This window comes from Trichosurus vulpecula, chromosome 7 (assembly GCF_011100635.1).
Source record: "Trichosurus vulpecula isolate mTriVul1 chromosome 7, mTriVul1.pri, whole genome shotgun sequence".
Taxonomy (NCBI): domain Eukaryota; kingdom Metazoa; phylum Chordata; class Mammalia; order Diprotodontia; family Phalangeridae; genus Trichosurus; species Trichosurus vulpecula.
The window spans coordinates 185,982,034-186,001,574 of NC_050579.1; the positions used below are offsets into that span (position 1 = coordinate 185,982,034).

Sequence of the window (19,541 nt, forward strand, 5' to 3'; positions counted from 1 at the left end):
CAAGAGCCTTGATACAACAAGGCTCCCAGGCAAGTGTCCTTAATCATTATCTTGAGAAGCAACTCCAACAGAAATGCAGCCTAGAAACTGTTCCTCCCGGTGCTACAACCACAGCTACCGAATACTCAGAAAATAAAGTTCTTGCCACCAAAACCTTGGTCTTATCCAATGGTTCAAAATCAGAAATTCTTTTATGATGATTTTATCAGTCCAAATGACATTAAAGAAGAGACGTTACCACCTGCTTTGCCACCGTACTCTAAGCATGGGACTTTCCATCTAACTTGAAACCTTCCATATGTGTTGTCTCCCCCATTAGAATGGGAGCTCTCTGAGGGCATGGACTGCCCCACTTTTCTGTTTGTCTCTCTAGCACTTAGTATACAGTAAGCACTTAATAAATAATAAATACATTTTCATTCATGAAGCCTTTCCTAACTGTTCTAGCTGAAAATGATCGTTCATTACTTACATTTCTTACAATATTTTACTTGGATTTGTGCTTTGCACTTTTCACATTCTGCCTAACAAAATATCCATTTGTGTACATGTCCACCCACTCCAATTAGACTATAAGCTCTTTGAAAGCAGGACTGGGATACTTCTGAATCCCAAATGGCTAGCACACAGTAGGCGCTTAATAAATGTTTATTGGCTTTATTTACATCAAATAACATTGTTTCTATGGGAAAATGCATTCTTCAGTCCAAACAAGTGACTATAAGAGGAACTATAGGAATAAAAACATATTAAGTTGATGACTGGATGTGTATTGTTATTACTTAAAATTTACCAGGGGCAGGTAGATAGAGCACTGGGCCTGAAGTCAGGATGACCTGAGTCACTTATTAACTGTGTGACCCTGGGCAATTTACCTAACTGCCTCAGCTTCCTTATCTGTAAAATAGAGCTAATAATAGCATTGACCTCCCAGGGTGGTTCTAAGGATCAAATGAGATAACATTTATAAAGCCCTTAGCACAGTGCCTAGCACATAGTATGTCTACGAGTATATAAATGCTTGCATCTCCCCACCTTCTCCCCAGTCCTCCCCACTCCAATCTGGCTATCCTACTGAAATCTTTAATTATGCAATAACTGCCTTCCTGATTTCACTTAGCTAAAGGGATAAGATCCCAAGGAAGGACTTCTGTAATCAAATGCTTTTCTGTGTTTTCTCTTCTGCTTATAAGCACTTCTTTTCCACATCAAACATATCTATTAACTTCCAAACTCATTACTCAATGCTGACACCGAGAGAACTTTAAACTAGAATTTGCATTTTGTTGACGTCATTACCATCACCTCATGGGTATAGCAAGTTAGTGGAAAAATAATGACACCCACATAGCCAGCTTCAGCAAATGTGAGAATTTCAGAAACTCAAGATATCACCTGAAAAGATATGTTACTTTTAATTGTGCTTGGGCCACTATCAAGCTCTCTCTACTTTGAGCACGTGTAACTGTAAGTCATTTACCTCCTGGGCACAAGGAGGTAAACCACATCATGAGTAACATCAAATGTTTGCCTTTAGTGTGTCAGAATTCAAATGTAGCAGTTGAAACAACAAAGACAAACAAAACATCCATGTCAGAATTTCTTTTGCCTAGCTGTAGAAAACAACTTGGGGGGGAATGCACCACTACAATTCTGTTTTTAAGTGAAAATAGTTGATGGATATGCTTAAAAGCTGCCTGGAATTGGGTAGCTGTAATGTGCACCTTTGAATGATCAGGTCAGAATTCTGTAGAGGATAGGAAGCTTGCTAAGTTTTCCTTAGCGGTGGATTTTATTTAGTACCATCCAAAACTGGGAATTGAAGGATTATGTTTAAAAAAAAAACACTACCAATAATTTGACATGTAGCAGTTTCTACTATCAACTCCATTTTCTACTAAAAAGTAGTTTGAGACAGGTTATAGGCCCTTTTCTCTTGGACTTCATCTCCATATTATTTACAGAGCAGCCTTCTTCTAAAGAATCCAAAGCTCTTAACAAACATCTATGATTTAACCCTTAGACACCTTTGAAGGATGGCTGTAATACTAGTGAAACTAGAGTATCCTCATGATACTATAAATCCTATCCTCCCTAGCATAACACATTTATCTCATTATAAAGGATCCTGCAAAAGAAAAAAAGATTTACTCTCTTCACTAATTAATTTGGTTCACTACAACTAAGGGGGGCATGGGACTGAAAAAAAAACTTCTGAGGAAAGAACTTTGAAGATTTCACTGAGTACACTGGAGACTTCTGCTGAACAATACTAGATATGGGGAAACATCTTCAGATAGGAATGACAAATGTTTTTCAAAACTGGATAAAAAAAGGAGAGTCCCATAATAATTGCTAGGAAAAACCTGTATGAATATTCCATGAAATAATATTTAGGATACTGGAAAAAAATCTCAACTGGAAGTTAAAAGAGGACAGGCATTGTAGAAAATGGACTGGATCCAGTACTAAACTTCTTCATTTAACTTCAGGCCAACCAACTATCATCTAGCTGGTGGCCTTAGGCTACATACTTAACGTGCCCCATTGATTCTAGTGTATGAAATGTCACTTCTCCAGAGAGCACAATGAATGAGCCAAGACCTCACACATGGAGAACAATGACTTCTGCTCTAGGAGTGTCATTAATGAGGAAAATCTTTAAGGAAACACTGAAGACATAGTTGGAACAGAGAAGCTTAACCATTAATTACCTCAACTACAGTTCCTCACCAAGTTTTCTCCAGAAAGCAACACAGGAAGAGATGGACAGATAATCAGTCCAAATATGGTCAGGTCCTAATTACCTGTACCAGGTCTGAGAACCATTTTTCAGCCATACATATGACTCACCTGAGGGGGTGTCACAGCCTGCTTTTGGCAAGAGTTTACTCCTCATCTGGCAGCAACAAGCCTCTGACCCCACCTCAGCTGGGAGGGTTATCCTCCTTTCCCTAGCACTAGCACAAAGACTGGAATTAGAAGGATGACTGCAGGGCTCTACTTCCCCATTCTGGTATGCAAAAAGTCCCACTTTGCTTGCCCTTACAATCCCAAGTGCATCTTTACGCACAGTACAACACTCTTCACTGACATGTGTTTCTGAGGACTTATCTACTTGAACCATGCTAAGTGGTTATGTTGTTTTAAGTGCTTCCTTCTATTCCTCCCACACCAGGTGGGAATGAGAAAAGCACAGCTTAGTTGTTCTCAGCCCTCTTTTGGCTCTGCCTCACACACTAAGGGATGGCCCTGGCAGGAACAACTGAGCTTCAGGCTGGGTAAGCAGTGAGGGTCAAAAATTATAGAAAGGAAATGAGGCACAGGAGCCCAGGTGACAGCAGACTATTCTTTACCTACTCAGGAAGCTGAATATATAAGAACACAGAAGGGAGTTGAGTTGGTTTCTAGTTTTGGCTTTGGGAGCTACATGAACAGGAAAAAAGAGCCAGATGTCCAGGCTACAATCAAGATGTTTAAAACTAGTCTTCAAGACAACAATCACAGCTTGATAAACAATAAAGCTTCTGCTTTAGAAATTTGGATGTAGCAACAGCAGAGGCCAAGGTAGGTGTTGGCCCAACAAGATGCGATGAGAACTATTAATTATACAAAGTGATTCTCTACTAGTTGCTACTTCACTACCATTCTGCAATTTATCACTTTTATATGGAATAGTTCTCACTCCATAATCTTCCTTTTATCACAGTTTGTTATTTTGAACTTCTTCCTTATAGATCATGGTTTCCCTCTCTCTCTATCATATAGCTACAAGAATTCTGCCATCAAATTGTCCTAAGAAATGGAGCTTCTCATTTTCACAGAGGACATGTAATTCATCAGAAATAAATTCTTTGTGCCATTATACCTCCCTTTCTAATAGTGCATCCCCTCCCTCTCTTTTCAATATCTAGCCTGCTGCTGGCTTTCAATCAACACTAAATATCACGAACAATGATCAACAACAACCAGGATGATAATAGCAACTTCTTGCTATTTCTTATCTTCCTCTAAACCTCTACTGCTTTACATTCTTTGTATATATTTTCTTTGCTATATCCTGAAATTTCACTGTAGACCTAAATGAATGTCCTTGGCAATTTGCAAACCCTGAGATATTTTTATATAGCTACGAAAAGCTGGTTTTTTATGAACTCCACAGACCACAATAATGATTAGGGTTTGTGATAGGGAATGACCTTCATGTTGACTCATGATGTTGAGTCAGTGGATTTCTAAATTTACTTTATGTATAATTCTCAACATCAATTTAACGTACCAAAGAAGTTAGACTGATGGCTCCTTTCTAGAAAGTGAAGAAAAGCATTCCTGTCATGTTGCTTCATTTCTGTACCTTGCCCAGGGCACTTTAAATGTCCAGACCCATCACTTACTTCCAATAAAGCCATTGCAGTAATAGCAGTGTCTGTAATGCAGACACTTGATTACTAGAAAGTGTGTGAAAACTTTATTTTCTCCCTCAAAAGCATTGTGGTACTGGATCAAATTTAAACTTGTGACCTTGGGCAGCAATTAATAGGAATGATACTTGATGGGATATGTTAAAGACTGAAAACAAGCCCAAATTAAAAACTAAACTGGATCAGTTGATCCTGAAAATGTAGTGCCTTATGTCATAATAAGTTCTCTAGATTTAATAAACCAGGATCCAATATCTGTCTCCGAAGCACAATAATAGGCTTACCTCACCAGGTTGTCTATCAAGTCCACAACTCTGTCCCGCTGTACTTCAAATTTGGTTTGCTTCTTATTTGAACTTCTTAGTTCCTTCATTTCCAACAGGGACTACAGATGAAAGAATACACTTTCCAATAACTTGGCTAGGAAATCTCCATGTAAAGGACAGTAATATTGTTTAGACAGTAGTAGACCAAAAAAAAAAAGTGGGAGGAGAGGAAAAGTGGGGACAGAAGAAGATGAGATGGATAGATAGTATCATGAAAACTAAGAACATGAACTTGGACAGACTTTGAGAGATGGTGGGGGACAGAAGGGCCTGGCATGCTATGGTCCATGGGGTCACAAAGAATTGGACACAACTGCACAACAGGCAAATCTCCCTCTCAGCCCTCATCATTTTCTCAGGGTAGGAGTGTCAGAAAAAGACGGTAGTGGTCAAGGGCTCTTGTTCCAAAGGTCAAGGCAGAAGTTTTTACATCATACTCCTCATTTCATAAAGGAGCCCTACTAAATTTTCAGGAATAGAAGCAAACTGGAAGTTCAATTTAGGCACTAATGGTATGTATTCTACTTGCACTACTATGGTATGAACACTCTTTCTCAAAACTCTATCAGTAAATTACACATTAACCATTCTACCTAGACAAAGTTTTATTGTACAACTATTTTAACTTGGCACCATAGCGCAAAAATAAAAATTCTTCTTTGATTTCACAATTACATGACACCAATGCTATCATTTGTCCCAAATGCAGTCAACTGAACTTTTGTTTCAAAACTGTTTGAAAAATGAATATTCTTAGATTTGGTATATGTACAGAAATAAAACAAAGAGAAGCCCCTTAGATTGCTGAGGTAAGAATTAGCAAGGCTCTCCGATCACAGTGATTAAGTAAGTGTAATCTATGAACATGACATATCAAATACTTTCCCCCTTGTTAGTTAAGGGAAACTACTTGTTTCCTTGTTAGTGCTGCATTCCTTATGACTGCATTTTCCCAGGGGAACACTTCCACCTGTGCTGGCGAGCAGATTCCCATAACATGTTTACTTACATTCAGAGTTAGGGTATGGCAGTGGGGCAGGCGAGATGTTCAGTTTACAAGTCAACTACAAAGTAAGTATGCTTTGTGGTTTTAAAACAAAACCAGAAAACAGCCATGCAGAACAAATCTAGAACACTCAATTAACTGAAAAAGGTTGTGACAGGAAGTAGCTGGTAGATAAGAAACTGGGCTGACCTTCTGAAGGTGATAGAGGTCTGTCTTCTGAAGTCCTTTCTGTTGTGAGCCTGACCCATTCTCTTCCTCATTGGATTCTGTTTCTAGAATAAAAACAACATTCAGCACTTAAAGAAGTCAATTGAGTTAAGTAGAACAGATAGAGTCCTGATAAATCAAGGTTAAACCAAAGGTCATATTACTTTTTCATGTAGCAAGGGGCCAGAGTTCCATGAGATAATTTGATTTTCTTCTGAAAGCTAAAACTCAGTAAACATATTCTTACATAATTTATGCTACAATGAGGGCTTCAAAAATTTCAGTTCCTAAAACTTGGATTAAAAGCAAGTACACACATTTTCATGTATTTATCAGGAAAAAAAAAATACAAGTCACATCTACAAACTTTCTTTCTATGATTATTCCAGAATATTAAATTACCAAAAGCTGATCCCTACCCTTTTTTTGTATGCTCTAATTAGGGAAACTTGGTGAAGCTGGCCTAGATTTGCCTACATCTAATTGATTTGGCTACAAAGAAGGCTCAGGATATAAAGAGGAAGGTACTCAAACATTACATACCTTAAAAGCCAGAAGAGGCCCCTCACCCTTTCTAAAAGCACAGAAGCCAGAGAGAGTTGTAGCATGATGCTCCTTCCTTGTGTTTTAAAAATCTCTCTTCCATCCCTAGTCTTAACACATGTTTGATTTTAATAACTTAACACTCTCATGGATTGTTTGGTTTAATTCAAAAGATTAGAAGGAGGAAGGCAGTGGTGTTTTCCAACAATGAATTTCAATTCAGTTATTAATATTTTCTGTTTTACGATGCAATTCAAGCATATATGTATATCATACAGTACATTCTTCTTGCCTCAAAAAAATCAAACCCAAACCGTGTCTGATCATTAAAAGTAAATGAGTCATTCATGAGATTCTGCTCCTATTTTAAACCCCAACTATAAGTTTAAATCTAGGTTGCAACGTGGAAGACGTTTTAGGATAGGAGAAAATCATGCAGATAAATATTTCTAATCTTTCAAAATGAAGGCATTCTATTTCCATTTCAACATTTAAATTAACACATCAAATATAAGCTCCTGAACAATTTTAACTATCATAATTTTAAACTAAGATTACATGGTGGAAAAGGGTTTTGGAAACATAACAAAACTGGTAAACCTACTATTTTTACCCTTTCAAAGATTTCAATTTTATTTCACTTCCCTTTTCAAGCACATAATCTAATAATTTCTTCAATTTCTAAGACACTTCAGAGTGCTTTATGCCTTATAATCTCTAAAAAGAATGTTCCCTCAGTGTTACTATGTAACATGACTTTTTCATTGCCTTTCTAGTACCAACTGTTCTCAAAGGCACAATTTTATAATAACTTCATCTAAAAAATGGCCATATTCAAATTCAAAATTGGGGTTATACTTTTTGATGTTTGATGGGAATTTAAATGTTGGACACTTCAATAGATGAAAGAAATATGCTTCAACTTCTACTATTAAAAATATTTTTGCACATTTGGAACATCATTTGGCTCTAACTACTTCCTCTGCTCCTCCCATTCAAATCTCTCTCCTTTCATCATCCATTGATATTAACTAAGTACCCAGTACAGTACCACAGCTATGAAAGGAAATATATAGGTTTGACTAAAAAGACCAGATCTCTGAAATCAGAACTTAGAATCTAACAGATATACCAAAAATATGATTATCTAAAGCTTAAAGTTAGAATATTAATGTTTAACATGATAAATTTTTAACCTACTTCCTCACTGATTCTTCCTTATGTGGAACAATTTCCTACTTGACAAACACGAAGCTGTCATACTCATGAAGCATTTCTGTACCCAGAAATAAAGAGTGGAAATTTATTGCTTTCTCCAAAAAATAGGAACCACCACCCCTATTAAGTTAGAGAGAGATCAAGGGAGAAGAGTACATGAAAGGTTGAGGATCTCTGTGGGTTCATTTTGCCCATTAAGGCATAAATGCCCTTAAAAGTGTGATATGCTGTCTTTTACCTAAGTCATACACATGGTAAATTCAATAAATATTAAATGTTATCCTGCTATTCCTTCATATTTAAATGAACTTTAACCTAGAGTGTTCTTAGCATCATAGAGCTTTCTTGAGCGCTTCAGATCATTTCAAACATCAAAGATGCAACCTTCTATAAATCTGTTTTGGAGCAAACCTCATACATAGTTTGGCAATCAGCACAGCAGTGAGTCTTATTACCCTGAAAGCAGTTTGTAGCTATCAAACTTTTAAGTTTGCAAATGATTTATAGAGTGTTTTCGAAATCCACAAAGAAATGACTAAAATGCTGAAAAAAATTAAAAAGGAATTATGAGTTTCTTTTCCCCTCATTAGTTTAAAAAAGAACTAATTATTCTAAATGAAATGTAAGAACTGTACAGCTAGAACAGAAATGTCTATTTTTGGTATTTTGATAATAATCACTGTTTAAGCTAAATTTGGAGGAGAAACATTTGGCATGCTCATGGGCTGTTTCTGAGGATCAGGACCATGATAAGATTTCAAAACAGTGAATTTCCTCCTTATAACTCAGTCCATCAGAATATGAGTTCTATAATGTCATTTCAGAGTGACTACCATGGCCAATGGAACTGTTAGTATATTACACACTCACCTTCAAGACTCTGAAACTGGGCAAGAAACTCCTGCAGTTTCTCTGCTGTGCTCCCAAGCTGTTTTCCAGGAGAGGATTTAAAAACCTCTACACATTTCTGAAGTATGGCCATCAGCTCATCTTTAGCCAACATCCTAGAAAAGCAGAATCAGTGATTGAAGATGTAATGCAACTGGCAAATTAATGAACAAAAAAGCAGTGCTTCTAGAAATCTGGAAAGGCATAATTTCTACAACTCAATGTTTCTGCTCAGGAAAAGCACTGTAGCCATTCTTTTAATTAGCAGCCAACAATTTTCTCATAGAGAAGCTTTTTGGCAATTCATTTGATTTTCAGTAGCATTTGGGGGACTTCACATGATAATTTTCAAATCTGAAAAGCTGAAAAAAATCTCAAAGGAAACCAAGAGGCTGTGACAATTTCTCCAAGGCTGGGCTCCTTCAATACAGATTCCTTTGATTACTCAGCCAATGATGTCACAATAACTCCACAAAGAATCTATTTGCAAACAAACTGCTTCTGTGCTAGTTAGGAATGTCAAAGAGTGAGAGGAAACTCTTTAACAGCTGACCCGATGTTTTAGCTAAACCAAGTACAAAAGTTTTGTGACCTGGAATAACTGCTTGAAATGAGACCAAAAGTATTCAGCACAAGATGCTTCACAAACATCAGCCCTGGGGTCCACATAAGAGTCCTAGAGATTGGTAACTGCTATTCTTATTTAGCAAAATGGAGAGAGAGGGTAACGTACCCAAAGTCACAGAGCAAATTAGATCCAAAATAGGATTGAGAACTTAAACATCCCAGGATCAGTGTACGGTCTCTCCATCAAAGCATTTGCTCAGAAGCAGAATGAACCTCAATCAGGTCAAGGTTAATGATCTGTTTATTAAGCCATGAAATATAGCTATGCCAATTATATTCTTAATTGCAGGGCATATGGAGAGAAAATACTAATGGCATGCTGATGACAAATATTAACATCATTAAGTTAGAGCAAAAAGAATTCTAAACAATGTTAAACCAAGTTAACTAGGACTGGTAAGGAAAGCTTTCAGTTATCTCAACTGAAATTTGAAAAAACATAAAGATGTCATAATCATAAATAATGTATAACAGAAACTAGTAGGGATAGGAGATAAAAACTTTTCCTATTTTTGAAAAGAAAATCTAAAACATATTTCTGTTCTAATTCAAAAGTGATTCTTCATCTACAAATCAAAAGGTTGCTATAGGGCACAAAGAAGAAGTTCAAGAAATTCTATTCTTGATTATCCATGAGTGGTATGTGGATTAAACACAGTCACTTTTTCTCTCCTCCTTTCTGGGACCAGGGTATGTTGACAGTAGATCTAAAATGGGAAAAGGTCACTTCAGAAGTCAGATGCAGCTGAGCGATCTGTTTTGCTTGACCTTTGGCTCCTCTGGGTGAATCACAACCTCTAGCTCTTAATATGCCAGCTCTCAGACGTTCATCAAAGTAGTAACACAGTGTGTTTTTGGAGTAAGGTATGACAGCAGCATAAGGTCTGGGTTGATCTTGCATTTCTTTAATTCCCAACTTCAGGCCTGGAACTATAATAATTACCCAACTCAATTATTAAAAGAAAATCTTTGTTTAGGCCTTGCCCTCAATAATGAAGAAAACTCAGGTAGAAAAAAATTAAAAAGAGTTTATTAAGTATCTCAAGGTATTCAGAGCGTCTGGGTATTCAGAGCGTCTGGGCACCAAATTCAAACTACAAGCGGATTTTATAGAAAAATTTATAATAAGGGAAAGACAATCCCGAAAGGTGCACATTTCTAAAACGGGGGTGGGGTAGCATCTCTCAGGCACTTCATTGCCCACATCATAGAAGAAATGAGATTAGAAGTAAGGAGATGGGATGAAAGCACATTCAGCTACATGCCTTAGCAGGTACCACAAAGGACAAGGGGTTAGATCAAAATACATGCTTCCTTTCCCTACAGACTGCCTGGCACATACCTGGAAGACAAGCAAGACTGAAAACAATGGAGTCACTCAAACTCGCTCAGCAATTTCAATACTATCTTATACACAGGCTCATCACAACACACACACACACACACACACACACACACACACATATGCGTGCATACATTTCTTTATTCTAGTGCTACTAGGGCATAAGAATGGCATATCATTATTTTGCGACTTGGATTCCACCTTTACGACTGGATCCCATAACTTTTAGTGCATTTGACTGTATGGATCAGAGAGAGATTCCTTCACAGATGCTGTTTTCTACAAATCTGGGTGACTTTTACCTCTGTTAGTGTTAAACCAAACATCAATTATCTGTTTTTTTAAACAAGAAAGTATCTTATGCCTTTTCCAAAGACCACTTTGCTATTTAGCAAATAATAATAATAATAAAACTTGAAATAGGGCTGGAACTGATAATTTGATGGAATTGAGCAAATTTTTCCCATTTATGATTAGCTAATCTTAGATTCAGGCAGCTACATGGCACAGTGGAGAAAGTGCAGGACCTGGACTCAGGAAGAGACATTTTCCTGAGTTCAAATCTAACCTTAGATACTTTCTAGCTGTTGAACCCTGGGCACTTAATCCTGTTTGCCTCAGTTTTCTCATCATAAAATGAGCTGAAGAAGAAAATGGCAAACCACTCCAGTATCTTTGCCAAGAAAACCCCAAACAGGGTTACAAAGAGTCTGAAATGACTGAACAACAACCCCTCCCAGAGACCACAATCCAATTTAAGGGTCACTAGGTGGCACAGTAGATAGAGTACAGTGGATGGAGTGCAAGCCTCTAAATGGGGTCACAAAGAGTCAGACGCAACTGAACAACAATAAAAATCTGAGATATGTTATTTCATGAAATGTGATAAAGCAATTAATTATATTATATATATGAAGAATATGTTATATATGTATGTATATATCTCTCTGTGTATATATATGTATATACACATACACATACATATGTATATACATATATGTACATACATACATACATATATATATACACACACACACACAGATTTAATATGCTACTCTTCTTGAGTTTCCATAGGAACAAAACGTTTTTATTCATATAAAAAAACATAAGAGTGGTAAATTTGGCCATAGTTGATATGAGAACAGTCTTGGGAGTTGGAAGGATCTGCATCTAAATCTTGCCTTTGAAATATAGTGGGTATGTGAACATGGGCAAGTATTAGAAACCTCTGGCAACACCGTAAGACTGGTAGAGGGTAGACAGAGCCAAGATGGTACAGAAACCAGGAAATGGCCTAAGCACTCCCCATTTTCTCTGGAAATAACTTTAAATCAAACCTCAAAATGAATTCCGGAGCAACAGCGTCCATGAAAGGATGAAGAGAAATAACTTTCCAGCTCAAGATAACTTAGAAGGACAGCAGGACAGGTCTATCTCACTTGGGTAAGAGGAGGGCAGTCCAGCACAGGCTGGGCAAGCCAAAAGGAGGCCCCTAGCCCCAGGCACAGATCAGCAATCCTGCTCAGCAGGCCAGTGGCACAGCTCCTGAGGTCTGGTGTACCCAGTGCTAATAGGGTGGGTGGTCCCAGTACAACAGGTGAGCGGCCAGCCCTGGAACCTCAAACTGCCACAGCAAGCCAGTGACTAGGCCCCTGGCCCCCAGCTCAAGATGCTTGGGGCAGTGGCCGTTATGCCCCAGGAGCAGAGCTTAACTTTAAAAATCACTAATTAGGCTGGAATTTTTTTTTTAAAAGCTCTGACCATAGAAAGCTACTGGCAACAGGGAAGATCAAACCAGAAACTCAAACGAGGACAACAATGTAAAAACACCTACATCTGAAACATCAAAGGAAATATGAATTGGTTTTAAGTGCAAAAAGCCCTCTTGGAAGGGCTCAAAAAGGATTTTAAAAAACAAGTAAGAAAGATAGAAGAAAAATTGGGGGGAAAATGAGAGTTACGCAAGAGAATCATGAAAAAAGAGTCAACAGCTTAGAAAAGGAAGCACAAAACTTGAAGAAAACAACTCCTTAGAAAGTAGAACTGGCAAAACGGAAAAGGTAGTACAAAAGCTAACTGAAGAAAATAATTCCTTAGAAATTAAGTTTGGACAAATGGAAGCTAATGACTTTATGAAACAGCAAGAATCAGTCAAATGAAATCAAAAGAATGAAAAAAGAGAAGAAAATGTAAAATTCTTAATTGGAAAAACAAGGAAAGTAGATGCAATTTAAAAATTATTGTACTACTTGAAAGCCATGATCAAAAAAAGAACCTGGACAGCATCTTTCAAGAAACTGTCAAGGAAAACTGCCAATATCCTAGAACCAAAGGATCAAATAGAAATTGAAAGAATCTACACATCACCTCCTGAAAGAGATCCCAAAATGAAAACTCCCAGCGATGTTATAGACAAATTCAGGAACTCTCAGGTCAAGGGAAAAATATGACAAGCAGCGAGAAAGAAACAATTCAAATTTCAAGGCCTCATAGTCAGAATTATACAAGATTTAGCAGCTTCTACATTAAAGGATCTGAGGACTGGGAATATGATATTCCAGAAGGCAAAGAAGCTTGGATTACAATCAAGAATCAACTACCCAGCAAAACTGAGCATTATCTTTTGGGGGCAAAAATGGATATTCAATGAGATAGGGGACTTTCAAACATTCCTGATGAAAAGACCAGAGCTCAACAGAAATTTTGATTTTCAAATATAAGATTCAAGAGAAGCATAAAAAGGTAAACAGGAAAGAAAAAAACTTAAGTTATTCAATAAGATTAAACTGTTTACATCCATAAATGGGAAGATGATACCTGTAACTTTAAGAACTGTATCTCTATTAGAGCAGTTAAAAGGACAGAGGGTGTGGGTATAAATTGACTTTGATGGGATGATATAAAAAAAAATTAAGGGGTGGAAAGAGAATTGCGCTGGGAGAAGACACAAGGCAGAGGGAAAATGGGGTAAATTATAGCACATGAAGTGGAGGGAAATAAGGGACAAAGTGGGGCTGAGCATTGTTTGAATCTTAATCTTACTGGAACTGATGCAACACACACACTTGGTTGGGTATAGAAATCTATCTTACCCTATAGGAAAGTAGGAGGGGAGGGGGGAAAAAAGAGGGGTGGTATGATAGAGGAGGAGGCAGACTCAGGGAGTCAGTAGGCAGAAGCAAAACACTGGAGAGAAGGGACAGAGTGAAAGGAGAGAGAGAGAAAAGTATAAACAGGGCTAAAATAGAATGGAGGGAAATACACAGTTAATACTCATAACTGTGAATGTGAATCGAAGGAACTTTCCCATAAAATGGAAATGGATAACAGAATGGATTAAATACCAGAATCCTACAATATGTTTTTTATAAGAAATATATTTGAAGTGGAGAGACACACACTGAGTAAAGGTAAAAGGCCGGAGGAGAATATACTATGCTTCAGCTGAAGTGAAACAAGCCGAGGTAGCAATCCTGATCTCAGACAAAACAAAAGCAAAAATAGATCTAAAATTAAAAGACACAAGTAATGAACTGGTAGAAGGAGTTTGCACACACATTCTCTGTCTCTCTTAGCTCTGGACTAAAACAAAGCAAATTTCTGATAACTCTTACTAGAAATGTCTGACTAAATTCATCATAAATACTAATCTTACAGAGACACGAAATAAAAATATAGAAAAATCATATTTAGTAGTTTTCTCATGCATCTAGGACTTTTACCACTCTATCCAGAAGCTTGAGAGAATAAAGTCTAAGCCTAAAGGTAAGTCACAACAGCTTAAATCTGCCATTTCTTTTCTTTAGAGACAATAAATTTAATCATCACTAATAGTTGTACTACTCTCATTTTATTGGCTATATTATTTTTGCAAAAAGGTGAGGGCATACTCTCCTATTTAGAAGTACTGAGATGTACATATCAATATGAATATGAACATGTGTAGCTGACTTGGTACACAGCTAAACTGAATGCAAACCCTGCTTTTTCTCTTAATGAAAAATAGGTGGCTATCTTCCAAGCATCAAATGCAGTTAGAAGTTCTAGAGTGGCAATTCTTCTTCTTTAAATAACTACAAGCCAACTCAGCCCCCAGAGTTTGTCAGGAAAAGACAAACTTATCTTAACAAGACAACATAAAAGTAACTGATAAAGTAGAAAATAGAACTTGCTCAAGTGAATCTTACTCAGTAGCAGGTCCAACAGATACTTAAGAGTGGATTTTGCCCACTGGTCTCTAGAAAGGGGGAAAATAAAAGACATCTATGATGGGTCATATTATATAATATCTCAATTAGATAGTTTATCTGCAATTTAATTTAGAAACTATCCATCACTCAATCAACAAACATTTATTAGGCACCTGCTATGTTCCAGGCACTGTGCTAAGCACTAGGGATACAAAAAAGAGGCAAAAGACAGTCCATGCCCTCAAGGAACTCAGTCAAATGGAGGAGACAACAAACAAATATCTACAAATAAGGTAGATACAGGATAACTAGGAAATAATTAACAGGAAACAGGTACTAGAATTAAGAAGGGGTTAGAAAAGGCTACTTGTAGAAGATTGGGTTTTAGTTGAGACTTAAAGGTGGAGATATTCCATCACCAACATGGTGATCAAACTTCATGCCATAATGACTAATAGGAGGAAGGTTTTAGAAGACTGTCACTCTTTATGTATATGTTTATATATATATATATGTGTATGTATGTGTGTGTGTATGTATATGTATATATGTATATATATATATCAGCTAAAAGAACCAGAAAAAGTCTATACGAATTTTTCATATGTTAGGATTAATACACTTCTCTACATACAGAGAAAGAATTATGAAGTCTGAGTGCAGATCAAAGCATTCTGTTTTCACTTTGTTTTTTTCTTTCTTCATGGTTTTTCCCTTCTATTCTGAATCTACTTTCACAACATGACTAATGTGGAAATATGTTGAATGGGATTCTACAGGTATAACCTATGATTGCTTGCTGTCCTTGGGAGCAGGGAGGAGAGGGAGGGAGAGAGAAAAAACTTGGAACTCAAAACTTATAAAAGTAAATGTTGAAAACTATCTTTACAGGTAACTGGAAAAAATAAACTACTATTAAGCGGGAAAAAATTAATAAGCTTGTGGGCTAAAAATCTTGTTTCCCTTAAATGTGACAGTTATTTAGCAATACATACATATATATTTGTGTGCATGTATATGTGTGTATATGTGTGTATATGTACATATATATATATATATGTGTATGTATGTGTATATATATATGTATATAAAACAGGTGGGCAGAGCAGGGCAAAGGTCTCCTCTCTAAAGCTGGAGCTCTCAAGCCAAGCCCTGCAGTCTCTCAACATCTTTGTTCTTCTCCTTTTCTTCTCCTTTCAGTTGGAGGATTTTTTTTAAGTTTTTTGTTTTTTGGTAGGGTGGTGAGAAGAGAAGCACCCAGCCGAGGAGAGACAGAATATAATTCTGTGGAGTAAAGTTAACACAAGTGTTAAAAGTTTAAGCAAGAACTGTATAAGGTTTGGTACTATCCACAGTTTCAGGCATCCACTGGGGGTCTTGGAACATATACCTAGAGGATAAGGGGGGGACTATCATATATGCCAATGAAGTGTTTCCATTGCATCATGCTTAAAGCCAGTAATTCCTAGTTAGATGCTGGTTATTAGAGTTTCTAGTAAGAACAGGCCAGAAGAAGTTAATTAATCTCTCTCAAGTTCTATAGCATATTATCTGAGTAGGAAGTTTGTAAAACCTAGTCAGACATAACTAAACTTACCGAAGACAATTTATAAACCTTTTCCATGTCTCAAACAAATGTATCTAGAATGTCTTCCCTCCTTTTATTTGGGGGGAGGGGAAGAATATTATGACTTAAGGAACTTAAAGAGTAAACCCCTAAAGTAAAATAGCTTTAATTCAAATATAATAATAGCTTTATTTAAGAGAAATATAATGAAAAGAGTCACAAAGAAAAACTTGTTTCTTTAACTTTTCAGACAATGAGTTCTGAAGTTTTTTTTAATTTTTCTTTCAAAACTCTTTTCAAGAAATATAACAAATAATATATTCCAGTTTCATATTATGGCCCGGTAAGGGAGAAGAGTTCTTCACTCAAGAAAGATTGTGGTGTGGTACCCCAAATTCTAGAAGATTCTGCCAGCCAGCAGGTACAAACAGCTGAAAACCCTCTGAGGTTGGGCCTGTCATGGACTGTGTCAGTTATCTGATGACAACAGGATCATGGAATGCAGGGCTGCAAGGGGCTTTAGAGAGCCCTTAGTCCAAACCCTTCATTCTATGGATGAGGTAACTGATATACAAAGAGGTTAAGTGATTTGCTCGAGGTCACGTAGGTACTGAATAGAAAAATGGGATTTGAACTCAAGTCTGAAGATTTCAAAAACCAGTGTTCTCTTCCCATTACACCATAAGCTTCAAAGTTTCTTAAGCAGCTTTAGAAATGTTGCATTTTGGAGACCTAAAATAATTTTTCTTGATTGTATTAAACACTAGTAAATTTGGGCAAGGTCACTGTCTTAACATCCTATTATATTTCCAACGTTAAATATTACCATGATACATTTAGAAAGAAGGTTGGCTTTTTTCCAGAAGATTTAACTATATTATGCCTACCAGGTAAAGAATATTTTTGATCACAGCATATCATGAACAATGTGGAGTGGATACAATGTGCTTGGTGGAAGGAGTATCCACACACCCACAAAATCATTAATATCATAGTAATTAAGAGTTAATTAGAAGGATGAACACTAAGAAACAGAAAGGAAAACAATGCAGGAAATATAAAAACAGAGATACACATGTAGAGAGAAATGGAGAGACTTTCTTTCATAGAGTACTAGCCCCAATGACATTACAAATAGTCTCTAAAGACTTTGTAAATCATTTTGCATTTTAGCAACTAAAGCCATAAGAAGCAACTTTGATGCTTACTTGCTCTGAAAGTCAGATGAAATCATGACAAGAATGGGAATAATAGAATCACAGAGCATAAAATATCCTTTAAATACCAGTACGCAGTTATCTATCATTTTATAGATTAGGAAAATAAGTCCTAGAGAAGCATTACTTATCCAAAATATAGAGAAAATTAGCGGCAGAACTAGGCTAGAACCCAAATCTTTTGACTCCCAGTCTAGTACTCTTTCCACTATAAAATGACACCTTCTCGAAATTCTATCCAAGGGTCAGAAAGTCTCTGTAGCTGAGTGACTGCAATTTTACTGACTCCAGTTCAAAGAAATAATCAGAAGGTTATCAATCAGCAAGAATTTTGCAGTAATGGTTTAGTTTCCAAACAGTGAACCACTCCAATAATTTATTCTCCCTAATGCATTTTCAAGACAAACTTTTCCACTATCTTCCTAATATCTTAGAATTCCTGTGGTACCTTTTATGTAAAGACGTAAGTAATGATAAGGGTGGCTTGTGCTAGAGAATAGCATTTTCTATGGCCTCCGGCCTTTTCAAACAATATTAAATGTAGCTGTCCTTTGATAGGTATATTTACTCCAGAATTTCAGCCCTTGCCATCCTGTATGTTGTGGAACAGTGATTCCTAACATCTCTGAAATATAATCACCATACTATTTTGTTTCAAATTGGAAGTAACTGGAGAAACCTTGGTATGCTACAAAACTAGATTTGGGAATTACCAACTCTCTTACTTTAAGATGTCTTCTGGGGCAGCTAGATGGCACAGTGAATACAACAATGGCCCTGGAGTCAGGAAGACCTGAGTTCAAATCCAGCCTCAAACGCTTGACACTTACTAGCTGTGTGACCTTGGGCAAGTCACTTAACCCAGACTGCCTCACCTCCCCCCTTCAAAAAACCCAAAACAAACAAACAAAAAAGATGTCTTCTATTATCTTCTGCCTTAAGAAGCATCAAGAGATTACTATTTGGGAAATATTTCATAGACAATGCAAGTGTTATTATTAATGACTGGATATTTACACTATCTTAAGTGCATTTGAAGAATCAGACAATGCATTATTAAGCCACCAGATCTCTAATCTCTTCCAACTAAGCTAAATCGATAAAACATTAATAATGTGTAATGCCATTTTTCTGATCTCAACAGAATTTGTCCAGTTATATTTTATTTGTTAAGTCAAAAGCCTTTCTCAGAAATTTGAATAATTTTCTTATATTCTGAACTCCTTTTGCTATTAATCAGGTGCAATTTGTAGATGCTGATAGTGTAGCAAGCTCAAAGGTTACAGATGGGCCAGAAACACCAGATGCAGTGTTTCCTGTCTTTCATTTATATGTCCGAGCCCCATGCCAGTAGAACTAGTGGCAGAATGTTCTAAATACAACATTTATCCAACCTATGTTTGCACTGCATTCTGATAGTGTTCTGTGGGGCTGTTATGCAAAGGGCATTGGCTTTTCAAAGAACCTTGGAGTTGGAAGCGACCTCAGAGATCATGAAGCACAGCTCATTCTTGAACAAGCATATACTCTATGACATACCTGACAAATGGTTATCTGGTCTTTGCTTGAAGACCTCCACTGAAGTGGCAGCCGTTACCTCCAGAGACAGCACATTGTACTTTTGGATAACTCCAACTATTAGGAAGTTTTTCCTTATACCAAGCCTAAATTTGCCTTTTCACAATTTCCATCTGGTTCTGCCATCTGGGACCAAATAGAATAAAATAATCTCTCTTCCACATGAAAGCCCTTCAACTACTTGTAAATGACTATCATAGATCCTTAATTTTCTTTTTTGTATTTTGTAAAGTTGCTAAATCTAATTTCTTCATCTCTTAATTATGCTCTCGTCTTTTACTTTCTTAAATTTATCTCCAAGTACAATCCAAGGACTGTAACAAAAAAAAAAAGTATATTTTAAGAGGGATGCCACCTTTAGGTGGAAAATATACTACATTTGTTTTTTTTTATAGAGATCTGTAAAAGGGA

The 19,541-nt window shown here is 36.7% G+C and overlaps 1 protein-coding gene across 2 annotated transcripts in view; it reads right to left on the reverse strand.

Moving 5' to 3' along the window:
* Positions 1 to 19,541, reverse strand: part of ORC3 (origin recognition complex subunit 3) — a 128,323-nt gene that overhangs the window by 13,876 nt on the left and 94,906 nt on the right. For both annotated transcript variants that reach the window (XM_036768749.1, XM_036768748.1), the window contains 3 exons: positions 8,592 to 8,725; positions 5,943 to 6,025; positions 4,706 to 4,806 (listed from right to left, as the gene is read on the reverse strand). In XM_036768749.1, coding sequence (XP_036624644.1) covers positions 4,706 to 4,806; positions 5,943 to 6,025; positions 8,592 to 8,725 — 318 coding nt within the window. The remainder of the gene's footprint in view (positions 1 to 4,705; positions 4,807 to 5,942; positions 6,026 to 8,591; positions 8,726 to 19,541) is intronic.